The sequence below is a fragment of the Syngnathus scovelli genome, chromosome 14 (genome assembly GCF_024217435.2).
Source record: "Syngnathus scovelli strain Florida chromosome 14, RoL_Ssco_1.2, whole genome shotgun sequence".
NCBI lineage: Eukaryota > Metazoa > Chordata > Actinopteri > Syngnathiformes > Syngnathidae > Syngnathus > Syngnathus scovelli.
This window is the reverse complement of record NC_090860.1, coordinates 10,662,352-10,684,727: the sequence shown is the minus strand read 5'-3', so window position 1 is coordinate 10,684,727 and position 22,376 is coordinate 10,662,352. Positions and strand designations below refer to the sequence as shown.

The following is a 22,376-nucleotide window of genomic DNA, read 5'->3' as shown; positions in this document are numbered from 1 at the left end:
GAACCAACTGCATCTCCTCAATCCTCACCATTTGTATAAAACAAAGACGTCTTGTGAAATGCCGTTGATGATCTCTGAAAAAAATTCACTTGGACTTTAGTCTACCTTTCTCAGATACGTGTATCTATGACCTGGATGACTGAAAGCCTTCACTGATAATCCCAGGAGATGAAATTTAAGAAATCCAAGACATAAATACACACTTGTTCGTGTTTTGCTTTCCTAAACCGAGCAGTGTTACAAATCCCCGTCGAAAACATCAACTACAAACTGTATCGGGGAAAGTGCAAACATTCCAGATTAGCTTAGATGCTATCGTAGTTTCAGATCGTCCTTGCCAAGTATGACATGGAGCGTGCAGAATTTCATTTAGTAACAAGTTTTTACAGCGTTTACATTTGATAAGCGATAAAAGATTAATTGCGGTATTTCAAATCTATTTGCTTTTACGTAGAAAAGATATGTTTACTTTGAAATTGTTGATATAGCGAACAGAGGCCACAATCAAAAGACTTTTAGTCTTGGAATTTGGTTTGTCTTAGCAGTCTCGGTATATTTTAAGAGGTGAAAGAAGTCTCGGAGGGCTGAGGAAAATAAATTAATCCTTTTTTTTTTATACGCGTAAGGCAAAGCACCGCAGCGAAAACCAATTGTGGTCACACTTTTTATTTCTCAGGCTTCAAGCAGCACTCATCCAGTTTGCCACCGAGGCCTCGTGTCATTCTTTCAATAAAATCCTGAGGTTTGATTCCCAGCTTGTGCCATTAAATATAATATCCGACCCCGGGGAATTTTACATTGGGCTGTTGTTGAGCGTTTCTCTTGGCAACAAGCTCGTGTAAAATAAAAACGACAGTGGCAGACTTTATGCTAATTAGCGATACAAAAATAACTCAGCGACTACTCCTGTCATAGTAAAGTTAAAATTATAGCTTTTCTAGAAGTTTAATATCTGGTAGTAAACTTTCACTTTATATTTCAAGCTTTGCTAAGCTAAACACTTTCAACTTTATGTTATAACCATTAAAAAGAAAAATTAGTTAGCATAGGCAAGCTAGGTGGATGCTACGGATGCCAAAACTAAAATGTTACCTTTGAAATTTTGTATTAAAACATGCTTTTATTATTAACTATACATTTTTGGCTGAACTAAACCGATTTTCCCTTTTTAAGCCAAACCGATGGCTGTGTTATGTAACGAACGAAGTGCTTTGTTTGAAACGAACGCTCCTTGGAAATGACATTTCTTAAAGGTAGTGCCAGTAGTTTCAAATGAATAACACACTGACACTTTCTTTTAAAAACACGTAAAGGGATAAAGCCAAACATCGGTGAGCAATTAAGGGCCTTTTTTTTTTTTTTGGGATAATATCTCAAGTCATTATAACTTAGATAATTGCGGGTCCTGGAAGAATATTTCCCCAAGTGAAAATCTGGGTGTGTCGAGAGGCTTATCGCACCCGCCACTGAGACTGGATTAAATCATGTTCTGTGTCTGGACAACCTTCCAAGAATCCCGCTAGTAGCAGCCAGATCCTGGGTGAAATGAATTACTGTGGCTTTTGGGTTGGATAAGGTCTCCCAATATAAATGGGTCGAGTCAAGCAAAAAGGTTATTGAGAAAGAACTTCAGGAAAGTATATTAGCTGGATGTGACACATTGACAAATTAGCAGATGAAATAATTATAATTGTATTATTTATATGATCAATTTACAAATGTTGAATCCAAGATAACTGGACTTTTTGGATTCTGTTAAAAGCGTCTTCGGTTTTGGATTCAACACAAAAGTTCAAGTCGCCTTCAGTTCAACTTTTGAGGATTGCAACGACCTGGATGACTGACTACACAGAATAGAATGGATTTTGACATGAACATAACACACAACTGTAGTGGGGTAAACAGTTCCTTTTTTGTCTCCTAGGGCGCCAAAGACATAATAAATCCCGAGAGGTTTGATCCTGGATGGAAGCGGAGTGGCGCGGTTGCTGCGGTTCAGGGGTTACAATCATAACGTCTGGAGACATTTGTGAGCTCGGACGTAATTTGATCCTCGACGCTCTCTTGACTCTGATCAGTCAGGACAGGTCAGATCTGCTGACTCAGCTATTTTTTATGACCGTCACATGTCAGACTGGATGGAACTTTTGAATTTTTTTCACAAAGCGATTCCTCCATCTGCTACTAGAAACGATTAGTCCTCTTCGCCGATTTGCTCAAAAGTGGGCCAACTGTTGCCCGGCGAGCGTGTTGCAGACAAGGCTTTAGAGAAATTGAATGCGCGAGTGAAAGACATATCTGTCCCACGCTGAGTGCTAAATTCTCTATGGTCCTTTGTTCCCCCTGGCCTAGCAGGAAGCCAAACACTCATGGGACTCATTTGGCTCTGTATTTTTAGACAGAAACACAGCTACTTTTCCTGGCCCAACTGAGTCAATATTGCCCGCTTTAAACGGGAGTGAAATTCAGTCCACAGTACATTTAGACTGTCTTCGGCACATACGTTACACATGTCAAGCAATATATATAGCGAGCGAAGTCGAAACCACTTCCTTTGTGCCGACGCTAGACAAAAACAACACTCGGAGGACAGAGATCTATTTTTTAAAGTGTCACCTATACATTTTCCATGATTGATTGGCAATCATCCTTCAGCTCTTTCATCCAGAACTACTGGAGAAACCTTTTCATTGCACTTTGACATATTTGATAAGTGATTATATTTCCATACAGGTGCCGAGGTCACCGATAGGATTTTGACAGCAGTTTGTGCCACTGCTGCTGTCGGTGTGGTTTGTCTGTAATGGGAGTGAAAGCAAGCAGTGATCCATGATTAACAAGGAGAACCTCCACTATGACCACAGTTTCCTCTGAGAAACGGCGGTGCGGTTACGTGCAAAGTCTAAAGTCAACAAGCCACACACAAGCGCTCCGCCGCCTTAGTCGTCATTGCATAGTCGGCGTGGTCATGTCACGCTGTTGAGGGTCATTCGTCTCTCTTATTTGTTCCCGGTTGTTAATTCGTCATCATCGTAAAGACTGTGTTGTAAAAATAACACAAACACGGATGGATCAAAGACCAGACCGCTGTCAGGGTTGAACTATCACGATTTGGATGAGCCTGAAATGTGTCATTGAGAAGTCATACGTGATTGATTGGGAGAGGAAAAGAAATGGAACAACTGAGGTTTCAAAACTTTGTTTTGGATTTAGAATGAACCGTTGGACTTGATGTGTAGGTTTTGCGCATTATGATGGTGATCAATCTTTGGGAATTGGTGTCGCAGATACTACCGTATTTTCCGGACTATAAGGCGCACCGGACTATAAGGCACACCTTCAATGAAGGGCCCATTTTAAAACTTTGTCCTTATATAAGGTGCACCGGACTATAAAGCGCACCATTAATGCATCACGTCAGATTTTTAATCCAAATCAAATCATTCTCCATTTTATCTTTTTTATTTCAACTTCAGATGCAACAAATTACTTTATAATCACAAAATAATGATCCATAGTCTTTTTGATTCATGATTCATAGTCTTCAGCGGGCCACTTATGATTGATTTCATGACACAATGCTTCGGGCCATCTTGAATTTAGGAATTTGGTCCATATATAAGGCGCACCGGACTATAAGGCGCACTGTCGGCATTTGAGAAAATTTGGGGTTTTTAGGTGCGCCTTATAGCCCGGAATATACGGTACGTGAAAAGCCATGGAAAAAAAAAAAGTAAAACAGTTTTTCAAGACTTTCAAGGCATATTTTTTTGTGCAGAAACCTAAAGTGTACAATCTCAGGAACGGGCATACCCAAAAATGTCCTGGAATTGTGACTACTGTTTACATCAGGCTTATTACATACTTTCCCCCGCCGGTGTTTTACTGTGTGAGCTTTTTTTTTTTTTACGAGCCAATATAGCGAACGGCTGGATTGCATTAAATTACTTTACTGCAGGAAAAACAAAGCCGTTCAGTGAGCAGTAAGTTAACTTTTTGAATCCTGCCAGTCACACATGCCAATAGTTGGAGCGACTGAGCTACATCAAGCGTCCAGGTGTTTTCTTCAGTCCGACTACGAGAGCAAGATGACCTTATCGGGGATGATGTACTTGCTGCACACACATCCTGCTCTGCCCCGTTCTGTTTCCTGCAGACTGATGTCATGGAGGTGATATGAGCTCGGGCCTCAATGGAGAAGGTGATTTATATGTTATCGCCATTCCAGCTCAGTCAGGGGAGTTTATCATTGACCTTGACCTTTCTACCGCGACCATCTGCGATCTATAGGATGTCATAGTGATAGTTGCGTGTCGCACTTCCAGGAAACCACACGTGTCACAATTCAGGTGAGGAAACAGCTATGTGATTTTTTTTCTTTTATCTTTTATTAAAATCGACAATTTATAGTCCCCAAGCAGATGCTGTTGAGGCATTTGATATTCATAGTTGAAAGGGGTCACAAAAACTCGGTTGAAAAAGGGTGACGGGTTGTTCCCGTGTCTCGGAGTTTAACATATGTTAAGACTTTCAAGTCCAAGCTGGAAAGGAAAAGATGAACTGCGGCTGCACTGACAAAGAGTTCACAGGTAGACTCACAGATGAAAAAAAAAAACTGAAGTAATAACTGATGACTTTATGCTAAGCCTCTGAGACTGAAGACTTCCAGTCCAAGTGTCCACACAACTCAATATTTGAACGATTAACTGAAATAAGGCCTCTGGGAACTTAAATAATGACAATTAAGTCATTCTCGCGTTTGATGCAGTAAAAAAAAATTTGTCACTAAATATTTTGCACAGGGGTGCAACCAAATGACATATTTGGAAGCACCAAGGCTAAAAACGAGTTGGTCTGGTGCCTTGCGATGACTATTGAGCGCTCGTAATGATGTGGTAATGGGTCAGATCATTCACCGTAACAACCTTAGTTATGTTTTATATGGCAGTCCAATGGAATGCGAAAACCATTATGTTTAAGGTCATCACTAATCGACAATAAATGAAAATAAAAGACCGAGTTGCGATCCTGACCAATTTATTATCACCGTGGTTATTGAGTTTACATTTTTGATGCAAATGTTTTCTCTTCCCCGGCGTTTGTCTAAATCCTTTTCCAAACTGTTTTTATATTCTACAATGGCGCCACTCGACAAGTGAGGTCAATAAAAAGGGTGCTGCTGACATAAAAAGTCAAACGTGATCCAAGGCAGACTTATTTAGTACCTGACACCCTCGTCAGTAGGACTAAACTGGAAGGAAAGTAGCTGCACATATGGGAAGGAATTTACTCCCTGGGCATTTAGGTAAGGAAAAAAAAAAGATATTTTTGAAGTAACATCAGTCCTCCCTACTCCTTAATCCAAATACCGAGACTGGGCAATGGTGTTGTCTCACTATCTCGCTCCATGACTTCATGTTACTCGTGCTTTCTTGGCTTTGAAGCAACGAAACATCAATCAGAAATATGAAACGTCAATTTATCTCAAAGATTGCTGGAAGGTGCAGGAAGAGAAATAAATGTTGGCAGATATTCCATCTGTCATGTTAAGAGCAAAAAAAAAAACGTGTCTAATAATTAGCTTAAGCTGCATGCTGGGAAATGGTGAATTCCGGAAGAGGGGAAATGTCTCATCTCGGAGCCTAACCGCACTTCTTAGTAGTTAGTCAGCTTTCGTGGAGTTATCAAGGGGGGGAACAGTCACATTGAGGGCACGCGTGACTCAGCAAGACTTTCTTCCCTTTGGCCCACAACTGTGAGTCAGGAAGCAGAAATACTCAAGAACAAAGCGGAATAGACGCGGCAACTGTGCGATCTTCACCGAGGAGCAATTAGATTTATTATGGCTCTAAGATAACCATTTTGGATACATGAGATTACTCTATCAAACAGCTGCCAAAATTCAAATTGATCGCAGATACCACAAACATGACCGCAGTGAAGCCGGGAAGACACTTCAACATTGGCAAACACTCAATGGGCCCTATTTTCATTTTTTTTGTGGGTGGAGTTTCCTTTAATTTGGCATTTTTGTAAAAAAAATGGGCGTCTGCGCCGTTGTGGGACAGCCCACTGACTTGATTCCCTGCGAATCGAAATGGGAATTTTTCCAAAATCTATTTGACGAATGCCTGCTGTAAACAACAATAAACTATTAACATTTTCCCAGAAAGCATTTGTTTGAGAAATAGCTCAACATCCCAGATAAATAACCATTCGTAACCACGATCGAACGATTAATCAACCCAAAAGGTTATTTCTAAGCAGACGGAACTTAAAACAGTCACACGCATATAAGCCAAGAAACTATTAGGCCTGTCTGATTAGCAGTCTTTGGAGAATTAACTGAAACGACATGTTCATCGAGGCAATTACAAGTTGGACGGGTTGCAGTTATTCGAATATCGGGAAGAAAAACGGCAAATGTCAAACACTACGAAAATATAATTGCCCCAAGGCTATTTTCATAGAAAATAGTCCGTTTGATACTTGCGTCTAGTAAACCGTATTAAGTTTCCACAGCTTAGGGCTTTACCTTAATACCTCAAGTATGGAAGCAAATTCTTATCGGTCTTGACATTTGTTTTACAACGAGTATATCAAAGATTAGGAGTTGAATCGACTCATCTGGAAGGATTTATTGCTCATGTAAACACGGGCATGTAATTAAACTGCGACTGTTTGTCCAAGAAAGTTCAAAAATGTTGTAATCTAGTCGGTCATATCTTTTTTTTTTTTTGCCGTTAAGGTACTTTAAACAAACTACTCTAGGGATTTTTGAATTTCAGATAAATTATTTGGCTTGTTGATTGAGGTTGTCTTGCGTCAGGTGAGGGAGGGGGGGCTGGATTACTTACGCAGAGCGGACTGGTTGCCTGGTGGTCGCAGGTCTCGGGGTTTGGACCTTGGTGCTTTCTTGGCGTCTTCGCGGTTGGTCTCTGTGGAAAGGGTTGCTGCCCGGTTGCACACGCCTTAGAGACCCTCTGTCGTGGATGTACACCTGTTCGGGGGCCACCTCCTCACAACGGGACCCCTGGAAACCTGAGCGGCACACGCAGGTATGCGGCCGGCTGCAGGAGCCGCGGTTCTGGCAGGGCGGCTGGCAGTCGGCTGAAGAGAAAACACAGATTGAGTTTTTTTTTTTAGAATTTATTGCCTGTCTTCAGTTGTTGCCATTAGCTTAGCTTTTATGTAGCATTGGGGCTGTCATGTTCAATTCAGGTCATATAAAGTGAACACAAAAAAAAATAACTGACACTTCACAGACATTACGTACAAGTACAGCTTTTATTTAAAAAACAAACCTCACCTCGATGATAAACGGCCGCATAATATTTATTAAACGTCGGCGAATACATTGTACCGAGGGTCACGTCGCGGTCATGGAAAAACAATCTGTGTCAGTGGGCCGACCCACTTCCACATCCTCCCGTCACACGACAGCTACTTCAAGCCTCGAAATCCCGGCGGCATGCCATTTATGTAAACAGTCTCTCCATTTTGTGACACATCGCTTTTTAATAGAGGATGCTCGAAGGGGATTTACGACATTGTCATTTTAACGGTAAATCGGGTCGCAAAGTAAACACGCCGATGGAATGCTATTGACATAGACGCTGTGAACACGAGCACAGCTTCTGGATTTGAAACAGCCCCCCCCCCTCTTACGTGAAACGTACTTATCCAAACTAAAAGTCTGTGTTTCGGTTTCCTCGCCATGAATGGTAATCGGAAGAGCAGCCCTATTATGCGGGAGTCACGGTGTGACGTGAGGACAAAAGCTAACAAAGTGAAGATTGAATATCACCACTCTCTCGAGTTTTGCGGCGGATTCATTCAAACGTTTAACGACTGTTGGGAAAAGTCTGACTGGTTTTTTCGCTGATGAGTCGTACACCTACATAGGGCGGTGCGGCTCGGTTGTGGTGATGGGAATTTTCCATCATGGGATAAAATGGGAATGCCCTGACTCTGTCTGGCAAGGAGGTCGATACATCATCCAGATTGTATGGCTTGGCTATGTGCCAGCTTCACGTCAAGTTTTGAGGAGGAACACAGAAGCCAAAGTGACGTTCTGGAGATCCCCAACCATATCTACACTGTTTATGTGTTTTTGGCGACGTGTGAAAGGGCAGTTTTCGAGTAACAACATTGTCACAGAAACTCCAATAATGACTCGGCGGCTTCTCGGCGTTGATGCCCGTCTTCGGCGGGCCTTGCCTCTGGCCCGGTGAGCGCATTGTCACAGTAATTGCTGTCGTGCAGATTTGTCTTGCACATCATTAAAACTAATTGCCTAGCATTCCAACCATTTCACAAATACGAACAGCCAGCGTCATCAAAACAGAATCCGTCGGAAATAAATGAGAAGAAATGGCAGACATTCCTAACATTGCCGCTTCGCCTTTAATGATTAGGGAAGGCGGTGTGGCCAAGTTTTGGGTGGTTGTGTCCAAATCCGGTCATCTGAAAAGACGATTAAGATTGGTGTTGGCAGATTGGGACAGCCCAAACAAACATGCTGATGCGGCCGAATTAGCAATAAAACACACAATAATATGGACTTGGCGTTTCCACTCAGACTATAATTATTTGTCGTAAATAAATAATTTTCAGACAGACTAAGTGGGTGTTGTTTTCTTTTCACCAGAAATCTTCTTGGCTAGACTCCAATAGAAAAAAAATAGAACCTCCCGTGAAGACAACCCGCAGAACCTGATACGTCCCGAGAAGCAAGCCAAGTGTTAATTTAAAAAAAAAAAAATCTATTGAGATTTTCATAAAACGATTTTGCTAATGATTTCAAGTGAGCGTTAATCTCTTTCCAACATTTGACTTCCACATGGTTGCCGGTCCAGTGCTATCATCGCGGGCCTGCCAAAACCTGACGTTGCTGTCCGCAAGCAAAACGGCATCGACTTTAAAGCTTCTCTATTGTTCTAATGTAAAACAGACGGGAGCATGACAAATGATCGTGTATTTTCTCTTTGCGGTAAATCTTACACGGCTCGCGTTTCAGCGGATTAGAGCGCCTCCGTCGCATACTATGCGCGTTTCGGAATCAAGTCTTTCGGTCTAATACGGAAGCTGGAGCTTTTAATTCTCCACACCACCCTCGGCTCATTGGGGGATTTTGTTAACCTACAGTCGACCCATGACTCTGTGTACGTTCAGATTGATGGTAGTCAAATCCACCACGCCTGTTATGTATTCATTTTTCCCATAGCTGACATTTTGTCATTGACAACAAACTATTTATAATTTCCAGTTTGCCTTAATTCAGAAGTATATGGATGAGGGAATTATTCAATGCCAGATGGGAGGAGGTATTTTTGGAAGAATTTTAAACAATGTCTGTGGGATATTAATATTTATGAAAGGGCAAAGTGGAGTTTAATCTTTGTACCCTCATCAAATTTAGGGAAAAATTTGCACATTGCTATACCTGTAAAATTAGCATAAATCAGCATTTTGCTCTGGATGAAATAAAAATAAAAATTACTAGTATGGCAGGACACAGTGAGATTTTTTTCCCACACATGAATTTAACCAAGAGACTGTTTTCAGGCTTCAGAACAATAAAAAATTCCATCTATGATTTTTTTTTTCTTATGATAAGAGACTCCTAATTGAGGGAGGCATTAATTCATCCCAAGTGGAATGGCACAATGGTAAAATCCCCTACTCCAATATCAAAAAAAAAAAATCTCAGTGATGATCATCTGAAGATGCGCAAAAAATAAACAAGCCCCCCCAAAAAAAGACAATTACATTCAATACAGGTCCAAACATTTGAGTAGTCTCTCTTTTGGCTCCATTTTCAACGATGGTAGCAATTAAAGAAACATGTGGCGCAAGTGGAGGCTTCAAACAGGCCAACCAGCTGGAGTGGCGAAAGCAGCACTCCTGCTTTTGGGGAAGACAAAGTGAGAACAGGTTGTCCGGCTTCAATGTTAATGATAGTTTTGGGGAAGGATGGCGTGTGTATGGATTACAGGCCCTGCCTAATGGCTCATAACTCTCCACGAGGCTGCCACAGGGGAGTGTGAACTCCCGCCACTCGCCCTCCCCCCCTCCCTCGACACATATAAAAGCCAAGGAGGGGTTTGTGGCTGTCTGCAGAACTCTAATTTTACCCTCCACTCGGTTAAATCACAAACTAAAAGGCATTTTAAAAAGCTCCTCCTGTTCTTGTAAAACATAAGGCTGCCACTCATGTGTAATGACGCCTTTGAAAACTAACTTCTTTCATGCTTCTCGGTTGTTGTGGATGCAACGAAATGGATTCCACCACTGTACGGTTCACGTCAGTTCATATTTTGGAGTTCTGAGGATTTTTTTTCGTGTCGCGAGGAATTTTTGAACAAATGGTGAACATTTGCGACCTTGGATGAACCCTGATGTGAATTCTCAAGCATTAAAGGAAAACGTCAAAAAACAAAAAAAAGAATAAAATGGTAAATTTGCACCAAAATTAATTGGGTCTAATTTTTGGCGAGTCCTACATGAAAATAATTTTATTTATTTATTTATTTATTTATTTATTTATTTATTTATTTATTTATTTATTTATTTATTTATTTTTAAATCACACATCAGATGGCTGGACAAAATTAACAATACAAAATTAAGAAGCACAAATTGGGATAAATTGCACACGTTTAGAAAAATGGGAAACAAATAGCACATATGGTAGAATTCACTTTTCGGGCAAATCACTTTTTGTCACAATCCTGCCAACTAACAAAGCAACAAAAAAAACGACGTGACAAGTATATTTCACATTCTTGTCCAGTAATCTACACTTAACTGTTGAAATGCGACTAATTTGCTTATGTTTGATTTTCTTTAGTTTCTCACGGCCTCCAGCTGCACACATTTTATCAATGTAAATGACCAACATTGCAGCTCAAACATGTGTTGCTGGATAAATTCTTTCAAGGCAAACAAATAAAATAAAAAATTGCTCCAATACATGCTTGATTGTAAGTGATGAGTTGACCCCAATGTAGTCACTTCCTTTCTTTTACACAACATAAGCAGAAATAATATTTTTGGGGGATATTGGAGCCGAGGATGATGGTTTGTTTCTATTAGCGCGCCAACATTTTTCAATGCGCATTTAAAAGATTCGAAAACATTCACAGATGGATTGTATGTCCTTGATACTTGCCCAGCTGTTTCACACATGTTCAAGACAACAATGAGCATGTTCTGTTGCTTTCCAAATTCCAAAGGGAATTTGAGAAGTCTAAATTGTGTGTTACGATGCTTGTTAAATTATCTTATCAATCAACGCCAAACGGCTCGAAGGGGGGAAAAAGTGTCACGGCATCGGTCGTGATAAATGATGATGATTAACAACTGCATTTTTTATTTTATTTAGACACATTCGAAAACCTATAGTTCATCCATGTAAAGAAACCCGCAACGATTTATGTAACAATTTATGTTTGAAATGAAATGATTCATAGCTGGAGTGAGCAAAAAGGCTTTTAAAAAATGGGGCCCGGCATCAGGCCAAGCGGAAAAAGTTGAAAGAAACTCTGAAACCTTCTATCGTGTTTCACTCACGGTCTAGTCGAGATCTTGACATCAGTTCTACATCAATGATGCAACTCGTCATCTGCACTCTGTAAGACCGGCGGTGGCTATAAATCTGTTCGGAATTGTTCCAGCTTGATACCACGTGAAATAAACTCAATTGTAGTGCGAAGGGTTGAAAAGCGTACCTGGTGAAGAATCAGGTCAATAATTTAAATGACCTTCCTAGCATGCTAGCTAAGAAAGCTAGTTGGGGCAACACTGCTTAGCCAAACATTTTTTTTAAACCTACCATTTAAATCAAAATGAAAAATTAGAAAACAACACAATAGCGTCACTTTCCTCTTGAAAAAAAAATCATGCCAACCAAAACTAATTCCAAATTGACCTACAAGATCTAATTGAGGATTAGCCCATACAGACCCAAAACATGTCAGCAATTCAACTCTCATTTTAATTCCACCGCTAAGTAGCTTATGGTTTTGTAAACAGATTTCTGTGGCCATTCTTCTCAATTCAAACCACTGTTGAACCCCGCACGCTTTATCGCTTTAGCATTTAGCTCGATGAAGCGTTATTTTGAAATAGCGCCTTTAATATTTTTACATTGACGCTAATTTTAGCGGCCAGCTGCAGCTAACTGATGCAGAACAACTGGCTTGCTATGAATGGGTGAGGCTAAAATATGAGTCCCTCAGCTCGCTAACAAAAACTGCAGATGTGGATAAAGTGACAGTGGAGCTTTCTATACACTAAGTCCTCCTGACACCAAAACAACACATTACATTCATCTCATCCAATTTTAAGATGTACTCCAGCCAAGTCTGCACATGTCCTCATTTTACCCAACCAATGCATTTCTCTCACACGGAATTTTCTCAGTTCCACCAAACTGGAGAGAAAATAAAGAGTAGGAGGAATGTCCTAATGGATCAAAGTAGCAATACATTATTATTATGATCATTTGCAGACCAATGATCAGAATTTCGTCTCTGGACGAAGAGTATTTAATAAAGAGGTGGTCCAATTCCAGTCATATATTTGCTCTGAGCTCAACTAAATTGCACAATAAGGTTCTGTTAAGCAGCCATAACCCACGACACCCAATCCGGTCTCTTAAGAAAATCCCGAAGCTGACACTTTTAATATTACAGTCCCTTCAGCGGGAATTTCCTCGACCCTGCTATGTTTTCATATTTCTCTCCCAGCCAACAAGTTTACCCCCTCAGAGTGAGAATTTTCCTCCCGCTGCCAATGCATAATAAGGCACCTTAACGTGAGGACAGTTGGATGATAACCATTTTTTTTTTTATCTTTCCAGCCTAGGGGAGCAAAGTGTTGGCAGCTCGTCAGCCGAGGGGGCTTCACTTTGCTGATGATAGCGTTGCCTTCGTGGTCCAGAGCTATTTTGGCAAATTGAAAGTACATACACTTTTATTCGGACCACTGCAGCCTGACGTTAAACGTAATTAACGCCTCGCTAAGTGTGCCTTTAATGGGAAATTGAGTCGGGGGAAAAAAATGTAGGAAGGGGATCTAAGTAGGAGGCTGCTGGGGCCAATCAGTTTGTTGTGTAATCTACTTGTTGGGTTACGTGAGAGAGAGAAAGCAGTAAACAAGTGAAGATACCGTCGATGGAGCCTTGTAAACAAAGTTGGCTTGTAAAATGTAAAAATAAAAGTTCCTCAAAAACATGTTATTACATTGACACATATAAACCTGAAATGTAATTGAAAAAGTGTTTTTATCCACAGTGACAAAAAAAAAAACTTTGTTTACAAAGTGGGTTAGGGTTAGGGTTAGGGTTAGGGTTAGGGTTAGTTACAGCACAAAATTAGGAACACCTAATATGAGTTGTAGCAAAAATGGTGATTTTGCAAAGATATTGCGGCAAAGTATTAAAAAATAAATTATTACTGTGGTAGTTGGGCTTACGTTTGATGCAGCGGTTGGTTCCCGGTGCCACGGCCCAGCCGGAGCAGCATTGTTGACCGCCGCACACGTTCGGCCTGCACAGAGGGAAAGCATGCTAAGACAAGATACCGACAGCTCATAAAGCGCTAACGATATGCGTGAGTATCTCCTCAGCCCTTCGCGTGACAACCCCGATCTGATTTCATGTTTTAGGTTCGGATCATTCTGACGGGAGGTGGCCGATCGATAATGACACGACACCTTGGAGAATACGATTTAATAGAATTTAAAGCAATAAGACGAAAATCAGGGGAGGGTCGGGAAACTCGATCTGAGCATGGATCCCTTTTACCCTCATGCGAGAGTCCACAGTCAAAACAAATGAGGGGTTATTTGAACCTTGAAGGGATTATCCGAGACACACGGGACTTGAAAAGCATCCTGCATCCTTGATAAATAAATTATCGAGCAAATGAGATGTTTGAAGAAAAATTTTTGGGCTGGCATGGATGTGGGTCACTTCTCAAGATATTACAGTAAATGCATATCTGAGTCATGGAGATTTGGGAAAAGAGGACTCGGATTGACTTCTCGACCTCGCTTGGATTTGACTCATTAAGCTGAGGCGCCACGGAGATAACATAGTAGTTGTTTAGGCCCTTTGGCAGCGCTCCTCCATTGACGTAAATCAAACACGCCAAAGTCATCAGTCAGCGCAAACAAATTCCATCACATGATTTACTCACGGAATGGACACTTGGATAGCGCAGGTTACGATAAATCAGTTTGTTAACACCTTGACGTTTGTTTACTAAGAGTGAGTAAAATCAAGGAGTCGTGTTTCGGTTTGACAAAACAGGAGTCGTGAGTCAGTGCGAAAGTGGAAGGGGAGGGAAAAAAAAAAAGCTGCAGGCGATCGTTTTGAATGGAAACGCATACAGGAAAAAAAAAAAAACATTGAGTCATGTGAAGTTGAATGAATCAACGTGTTCAAATTCACGATTCATTTATTACATCGTTGGCAGATTTAAAAAGATCTCTTTTAAATTAGCTGGATTGAGAAGCAAAATCCTGAAGCGGATCTTTTACTTCAGTGTGTGCGATTCAAGGGCAGCCATTCAAATCCCCCATCTGATCATTATGTAAACAACCCCCCCCCCTCCCCTCGCAGCATGGGCGAGTATCATGCTTTGTCCCTATGGAACAAACAGAACTGGATGCATGGAGGGTTCATTAGACAAAAAGAAAAGCGCTTTAATATGGAAACAAGCCATCTTCTTGTTGGAGAGTTTGATGGAGAAAGACAACAAGAAAAAGGACTCATTGGACAAAACAGGTGGTTCTGATTGTCCAGCAGATTTTTTTTTTTTTTTTTTGTCCTACAGGATACTAAATGTTGCCCCACATGTTGCGTTTAGGGGCATTCACTTATTTTTTTCTCCCACACTCTGCTTTCTCAAAGAGAAGCAAGTAAGCAAGCCAGCTGCAGCGCACACCCACCACCAAATGAGGCTGGAGGGGAGACGGCCAAACAGCAGCCAGAACACACACACTTGACTTCCTGCTTGTCCCAAAGTAGAGAAATTGCATGCTTTACCCAAAAACATGTTCTCTTTAGTTGCATTTTATCACTTTTTTTTTTTTTAACAATGCAGTGCTATATTTCCTTATTTGGATATGTTCCAAAATCTAGTCTATGCTAATAACATCCCTTTTTTTTTTCAAAATTGGTAAACTTACCTTAAAAAGTTCGGATAATAAATCAATGGATATCTCGTAATATTAAAAATCGTAGCCAAAGAGCTCCAGCTATCACTTTGTTTGGTCTTAAAAAACAAAAAAAGCAGGTGAGGTCCACTTTAAAAAAAGATCTAGGCTAGGTAGGTAACTTCCTGTGCTTGTTTTTAATTTGCAGTCTCCAGGTAGAGTGTGTGCTGCCATCTAGAGGTTAAGAGTGGTATTACACCCCAAAGAGAAATTATTGAAAACATACTGAGTTGTTAAGTGTACAAAAAAATTGGAATACCAGGACTGTGAACTTGGAACTTGCTACTTGTTTTATGTTTGTTTGTGGTTTTGAAAAATATCTATCTTTATTTGGGGGTTGCTGAAACTGATTAAATTGCACCTCATTAAAATAAGCAATACTGATTTCATATGTAAATCATAAAAAAAAATTAAAAAATGTGAATTGAGCAGAATGCATCTCATTTGAAATACATTAATGAAATGTTGCAATTCTGGGTGCCACTCTTACCCGACAAGTCTCCTGGTGCTGGACTTGCTGTTCTGCCGACGATTCACTCTGGCTCTGGGCTGCGGGGGGGTCACGCTGCGGGGGTGTCGAGCACTCCTGATCGGGACAGCCTTTGACGGGAGCCCGTCATCCCCCCGGGTGTGGGTGGTCTCCGATGGGCTTCTTTCAGCACCTTCCATCAGCCCGGCACTTGGACCTCTTCTCTTCCCACCTGTCAAGGTGTCCGTGTGGCCATCACCACCTCCGTGAACAAGCGCTGTCACGGCCAAAAGCACCACAACAGCCAAACGGATTCGCTCCATTTTGTTTACGAATGAAACCCAAAAATGTCCCTGCAATTCAACTTAAGATCTACAATGACAAAAGAAAAGAAAAAGAAATCCAGGAATGTGCTTCTCAAGTTGGCTTAGACGTCATTATTTCTTTTCTTAAGTGGGTTCCTCTTCATAATGACCAGGTAAAACTTGCAATGTCCTCAAAACGATGATGAAAAAAAAAACTCAGAGAAACATGTTCCTTCCTTACTCCTTCAAGTGAGGCGCCAGAAAGAGCAGCGAGCTGCTGAGGCTGAGCTCCAAATGTGAGTGAGAGACGCAGAGGAGAGACCATGTGCGTGTGTTTGTGCGTGTGGGTGTGTGTGAGTGAGCGGCGCCCCCATGAATATCACCACCTCCTCGCCTCAGGAGTCGCCGGGAAGAAACGCCATATTGTTGCTCCCACTCCACGCGACTGCGCTTGACAGCCATCTAAGAATATTGACCTATTTTAAAAAAAAAGCGTATTTTTGCAAAATAATGGCATAAGATTTTAAGAATAAAGTTGTACTTTAAAAAAATATATTCAAAAAAATATATACAACTTCGTAAAAAAATTGTAAAAGGTATGTACCTTTTATTTATTTATTTATTTATTTATTTATTTATTTATTTATTTATTATTATTTACCTTAAAATTATGGAAGAAGCCCCCGCACCATTTTGAGTTGATTAATCACAAAATATGTCATCATAAAAATAATTTATCTGGAAATAATGGTTTTGACACGCTTACAGGCGAAACAATTCATCACGCTGCCACTAGATGGCGATTTTTAAAATTCACCCTTTACATAAGGATTACATGACAAACGCATTTTTTTGCCTTTTTTTTTTTTGATAGTCTGCGATTTTTCCAATGTAAAATAATGTGCCTTGGCTCAAAAAACGATTGGAAACGCTGCGTTGAAGGGACTAGCTCTTTCAAGGCCAAATGCTTACAGCTTTTTTAAACCGAAAGCTGCTGTTTATTCAGAATTGTAAACATGCATCTTGGCCTGTTTGGGCACACAGATGTAGTAGATGAAGCTCGCATTTCAAACGTCGGAAACCTTGGAAAAGTGTTCAGGTTATGTAAGAGGTCCCATTCACGGCCTCTTGTCATCCACTCTACATCACCCCCCCCCCCCCCCCCCCCACCCTAACTGTTTGGAAACAACATAATTCTGCACCATCATTAAATCTCCACCGAGACTCTGCCACCATCAGGAAGACATGGAAAAACTCAATGGCAAGGTCTCCCCATTTTTCTCACGGGTTGATTTGTTCTAATAGGTCTGCTGTTAGAATTTAACTTTGCTTGGGGATTTTTCAATTTGCGGAAAAAAATCCAAGAGAGTTGGCACCGACTCCTTACGCAGTCCGTGCCTCCATTGTGGCTTGAGCGCAACACGACCGCACTCGAAGCACGGCGTTCCAAAACACACATCGCTGGAAGATGGAGACAAACAGAGCGACGGATATTTTCAAAGCGACCGAGGCTGCGTGCCACAGCTGATTACAGCTAATCTTGCGGCCCAGCAGAATCGAATTAGAGAAGGAGCTTGTATGTATCTTATAATTGTGCAGTAGTTGCCCGAAACTACGGCCACTCCTTAACAGCAACTTTGCACTCATTGGAATAGATTTACAAGTTATGAGGAAACTATGGAAGAGCGCTTCAAGCACGAAATAATAAACCAAGGCTGACCGCAATTGTTTGTTATGACCCTTTTTGACTCAAACACAGCTTCAAGGAATGGCCGTGCTTACGATTGCGGCGTATAAACGATCTGTTTAGGGGGAAACAATCATCTGGAGGAAGCCGGAAACCACATAAAATGGTGTTTCGTTAACTAGTCAACAAGCAAGAGAGGGATTGGGAGAGCTTGGTATCTTTTCTCACAGGATTGAAAAGACCGAGATGCTAAGTTGATAACGATGTCTTTTTTCCGAGCGACACGCGGGCGTCCATTTACATCTTGAGTGACTGGCCTGTCGGCGCCAAGTGGGAGAAGGGTTAGAGTTCAAGTGTCCCTATTAGAAAGGCAAAGAGTATCACGAAAAGCCGAATGCCGGGCTCTCGTTTTTAACCAAAGAGCGTCAACCGAGCTGAATTTTAAGTGATTCGCCTGAATCGGCCTCTGTGATGGTTTTCAATGGCGAGCACCACCGAGGAATGTCAATCTTTTCTTGGAGCTACTTTTTTCGTATCGAAGCTCTCTCCGGCTTCTCTTTCCTCTCGTCCAGGAACGAACATAATACCGACATTGTTTCCGAACAGGCGGCAGTCGGGACCTGAGGGAAAAGGTGGGAGAAGGAGGATTCGTTTTGGCAGAGGTCGTGAAAGTTGAAATGATGGACTTTTATTTCATTGAGTGTGACCGATGCCAAATATTGAAGGAGACCTTCATTATTATTTACACTGATGCAGCAAGACATTTGTCTTGAAGATGTAGCGGGGAGAATCATAAAATGTGGATCCCTCCATGAATCAAATATGTAATGTCAGGTTTGGAGCTGTAAGCAACCCAGGATGTTTATTTTAAGCACATCCATGAGGAATAAACATTATGTTGATTAAGACGTGAGCTGTTACTCTAATTCAGCTCCATAAATAGAATAAATAAAGTAAATAAAATAAATAAAATAAATAAAAAAACACCATCACTAAATAAAATAAATAAAATAAATAAAAAACGCCGTCACTAAATAAAGTAAATAAAATAAATAAAATAAATAAAATATATAAAAAACGCCGTCACCCTTCTGTCTCTGATTTCCAAAGATATCATAAGAGAAAAATCTGTTTGTATAGATCCACCTGGCTTCTCACTTTTCCAGAACCCCGAGTGTAGCGTCCCTCTCGGTTTTGACCTAACTGCAATACGGCCTCGCCAGAACCCTTCTTACTTTTGTCCTTCATAGCGAAACAGCCACGGAAAATTGAATCCTAAGTATTTTCCGCATTACCGGGAGGATAGAAAGTGATATGTGTGGCGACTACCCCGCATCCCTCCAATCCTACCACAGAAGCCCCCCAAAAAATTATGATGAATAAGCAGAAAGGTAAAAAGAAAAAAAACAAGTCTGGTACTGAGTATCAGCTTTCCAGTGAGTTGTCCAAATTTTCGAATTTGAAGGACAAGCGGTTCTTTGAGGCAATACCTGTAAAATGTGTTATATCCTCCTCATTTCATTTCTTTACACTAATTATCTCCAGACACAATGACAGCACAGTTGGGAATCTGGACCACGTTGAAACCTCAACTATTTGCTTTTTAGTGCGTCTGCCATAAATCTTTTTAATCGTTGCAATCTCCTCCCAATTAAAAGCGCACTCTCGTTCAGGAAAACCACAAAAGGTTTACGAATCCCTGGCTTGTTTTGATAGCGGAGCTCAGCCCGTTGAGTAACGCGTGTTTACCGCGTGGAGCAGATGATGCATAAAGAGCATTTAGCGGTTGACTCACGGATGACACGTGCCTTCAAGCAACCCCGACGCCGACAGCACACCGGTTTGGTATGGTGTAGCGAGACGGTACTGACTAATTGCTGGTTGTGTTTTCAAGCTGGGTATTACACATATGTAGCGTTCAGTTTCATGTCATGCTCACGTTTGATGAGTGCCGGTCCCTCCGGACGGGCCTCATGCTTGGTTAGCTGCGAAGTAGAGAATCATGTGCTCTGCGCGACGGTTACGGTTAGATGAAGCAAATGTCTTCTTCACTGCCCCCAATTAACAGTGAAGGTCGAGCAACCAGAAAGTTATGATGCGATTTAACCCCCCGCATGTGGTCAATTTGACCTCGACGGCTTCCTACTAAGCATGATAAATTTGTTATTTTTCAATCCATTAAACCTTTTCCACATAGTCCATTTAGTCGGAACAAACCGCCAGTCTGTCTTAACCTTACCGCCTGGACAAAAAAAATTGCGCAAATTAAATGTATATGTATGCGTATGTGTATATATAATATAATATAATATAATATAATATAATATAATATAATATATAAAAAATAATACAATATAATATAATAAAAATAATAAAATAACATAATATAATATAATATAAGAAAATAATAAAATAATAATATAATATAATATAATATAGTATGATATAATTCCTATGATGAATAAATCATGCAAAATAGGATGTTCAAGTGCATATATAATATAATATAATATATAAAAAATAATACAATATAATATAATATAATAAAAATAATAACATAATATAATATAATATAATAAAAATAATAAAATTATAATATAATATAATATAATATAATATAATATAATATAATATAATATAATATAATTCCTATGATGAATAAATCATGCAAAATAGGATGTTCAAGTGCATTAACTAGGTCACGATGTCCTTGGATGTCTCCCGTTGCTACCTAGCTTGTAAATAGCACCTTAGAGGGAGGTGTTCCTTACTTGTTGTGCAACATTGCTGTCTACAAGCCCACACAACCCTCCGAGGCTTTGTCCAGCCTTCTCGTGCAAACGCTAATACGGGAGTGTAATGTGGTGGCACACTTTCTGACTCAAATTTGGTAAACATGGACGAGCCCCGCGGCAGCAGCGAGGCTTTAATCACTCAGTATGTCAACAACAGACGAAAACTTCCACCATGTTCTCTGGAGAAAAAAAAAAAAATCGGTGGGTTTTATTTGACTTTTCTTAACATTCCAGTTTAATGTAATGTAAAAGTGTTCATATGACTCGACCCCCAGCCTGCCGCTACAGCTGACTTTTATACCCCGGCTCTCCGTAGGGAGCAGGAAGAGGCCCCGTGTGTCCAGGGCCCCGTCTCCTGGGCTGCACTAAGCGCTCAGCAGGCTTCAAGGGCGAATGTTCATTAGGGAGCCAAGTTTTAATAAGCCCGCAGACAGACATGCTGCTAAACAGCCTCAAATGCCAGCAGAGGTGACTTAGCTTATCTTGCCGATCCTCATGACTTCACATGAAAACGTAAGCTATTTAAAAAAAAAAAAAGTTGCAAGAACACCTCATAGGGCAAGGAAAGGATTCAACGACTAGTGGAATTGAGTCATTCGGGAATTTAAGGACAATCAAAATGTCTGATAAAAAAATGTGAACGTGAAAACAAGCTTCACCATGAGATATGATAAAGGTCATAAAGGTCATCCCTCAGATACGATAAAAGCGAGGAATGGCGGCGATTCTGGATCAAAACGTGCACGAGCGAATCCGATATATGTCCTCTCTGTGCGGGATGTTTAGATGTTTGGAGAAGTTTGGCTCGCACATTATGTTCTGCAGCAGGTTTTATGCTTGGAACGGCTTCAGGGGATTTTAGAACGGGACGGACGAAGGCTAGAATGACAGGGTTGATACTCACAAACAAACCAATGTCTGTTGAATATTTGAACATTGATCCCTGATCCATTGTCAAGAGCGGACTTTTGAAAATAAACAGATTGTGTTGCTCAACTCAAGTGCCAAGTGTCAGAAATGACACATGGTCCTGTTATTTATAATATATAAATAAAAATAAAAAATATAGTACATAATATATACATATAATATATATATTTTATTATTTTAATTATAATTTTTTTTTTTTTTTTTGGCAAGCGGGATGATGCTCTCTATCTCTGCGGCATTGATCAGAAAAGTTGATGGTGTGCCGTTAGGTCAAAGCACATCTGGATCCAGCCTGAACGCCGTTAATCAGTAAGCTAAACAGAATGGAGTCAGATCTCCTCGTCACAAGCACGCTCCTGGAGTTGCGTAAGGCTCTTTAACATGTTATTTACATCCTGACAACAAAAATATGTGAGGATTTGAAGATTTCCATGAGTTACTCACATACCGTGCACTTTGTTAAATGTCGAGGTGGCAAAGGTGCTCATGCAGAACTTTGATATTTGTGCAAGAAAAAAAAAAAAAACTCTGGTAAATGTCGAAGTACTGATTTAAAAATTCTGTCAAGGCAAATTTGATGCTGATGTCATCTTAATTTGCTGGCTCGTTTTTGACTGGAAAGATGGAAAAAAAAATCTCCACCGCAACGCACAGATGAAGTTGCACATCTGACAAAATGCATCCGTCCTTACGGAGGAGCCTTTGGCCCGACTCGCAAAATGAAAGTCTGGAACGGACGACCTCAAATGTTGGGGGAATCCATCGAGGTCTGCGGAATATGCTGGCCTGCTTGAGGTACAGGAAGTTCAACATCCTACCAGGCGGCCAGACTGATGGTGATGACAGAAGATGTCATTATTATGATTTCCTAAAAGCTGGACGCTGTCACCCTTGGGCCTTCTTCCCAGCTTTGTCTTCTATCATCATAAAACAGAATTTAGCCCAAAGAGTGCCAAGGGGGCATT

General features: G+C 40.7%; 1 protein-coding gene across 2 annotated transcripts in view; it reads right to left on the bottom strand.

Annotated features, from left to right (window-relative positions):
* The window catches only part of LOC125980410 (latent-transforming growth factor beta-binding protein 2), a 50,856-nt gene extending 34,497 nt beyond the window's left edge, over window positions 1-16,359 (bottom strand). Inside the window, exons 1-3 of one of the 2 annotated variants that reach the window (XM_049739450.1) lie at window positions 15,716-16,359; window positions 13,480-13,553; window positions 6,858-7,110 (exon numbers count right to left, since the gene is read on the bottom strand). In XM_049739450.1, the coding sequence (XP_049595407.1) occupies window positions 6,858-7,110; window positions 13,480-13,553; window positions 15,716-16,017 (629 nt within the window). In that variant the 5' untranslated portion in view covers window positions 16,018-16,359. The remainder of the gene's footprint in view (window positions 1-6,857; window positions 7,111-13,479; window positions 13,554-15,715) is intronic. The other variant, XM_049739451.1, reaches the window with a different exon arrangement.
* Between the last annotated feature and the right edge of the window lie 6,017 nt (window positions 16,360-22,376).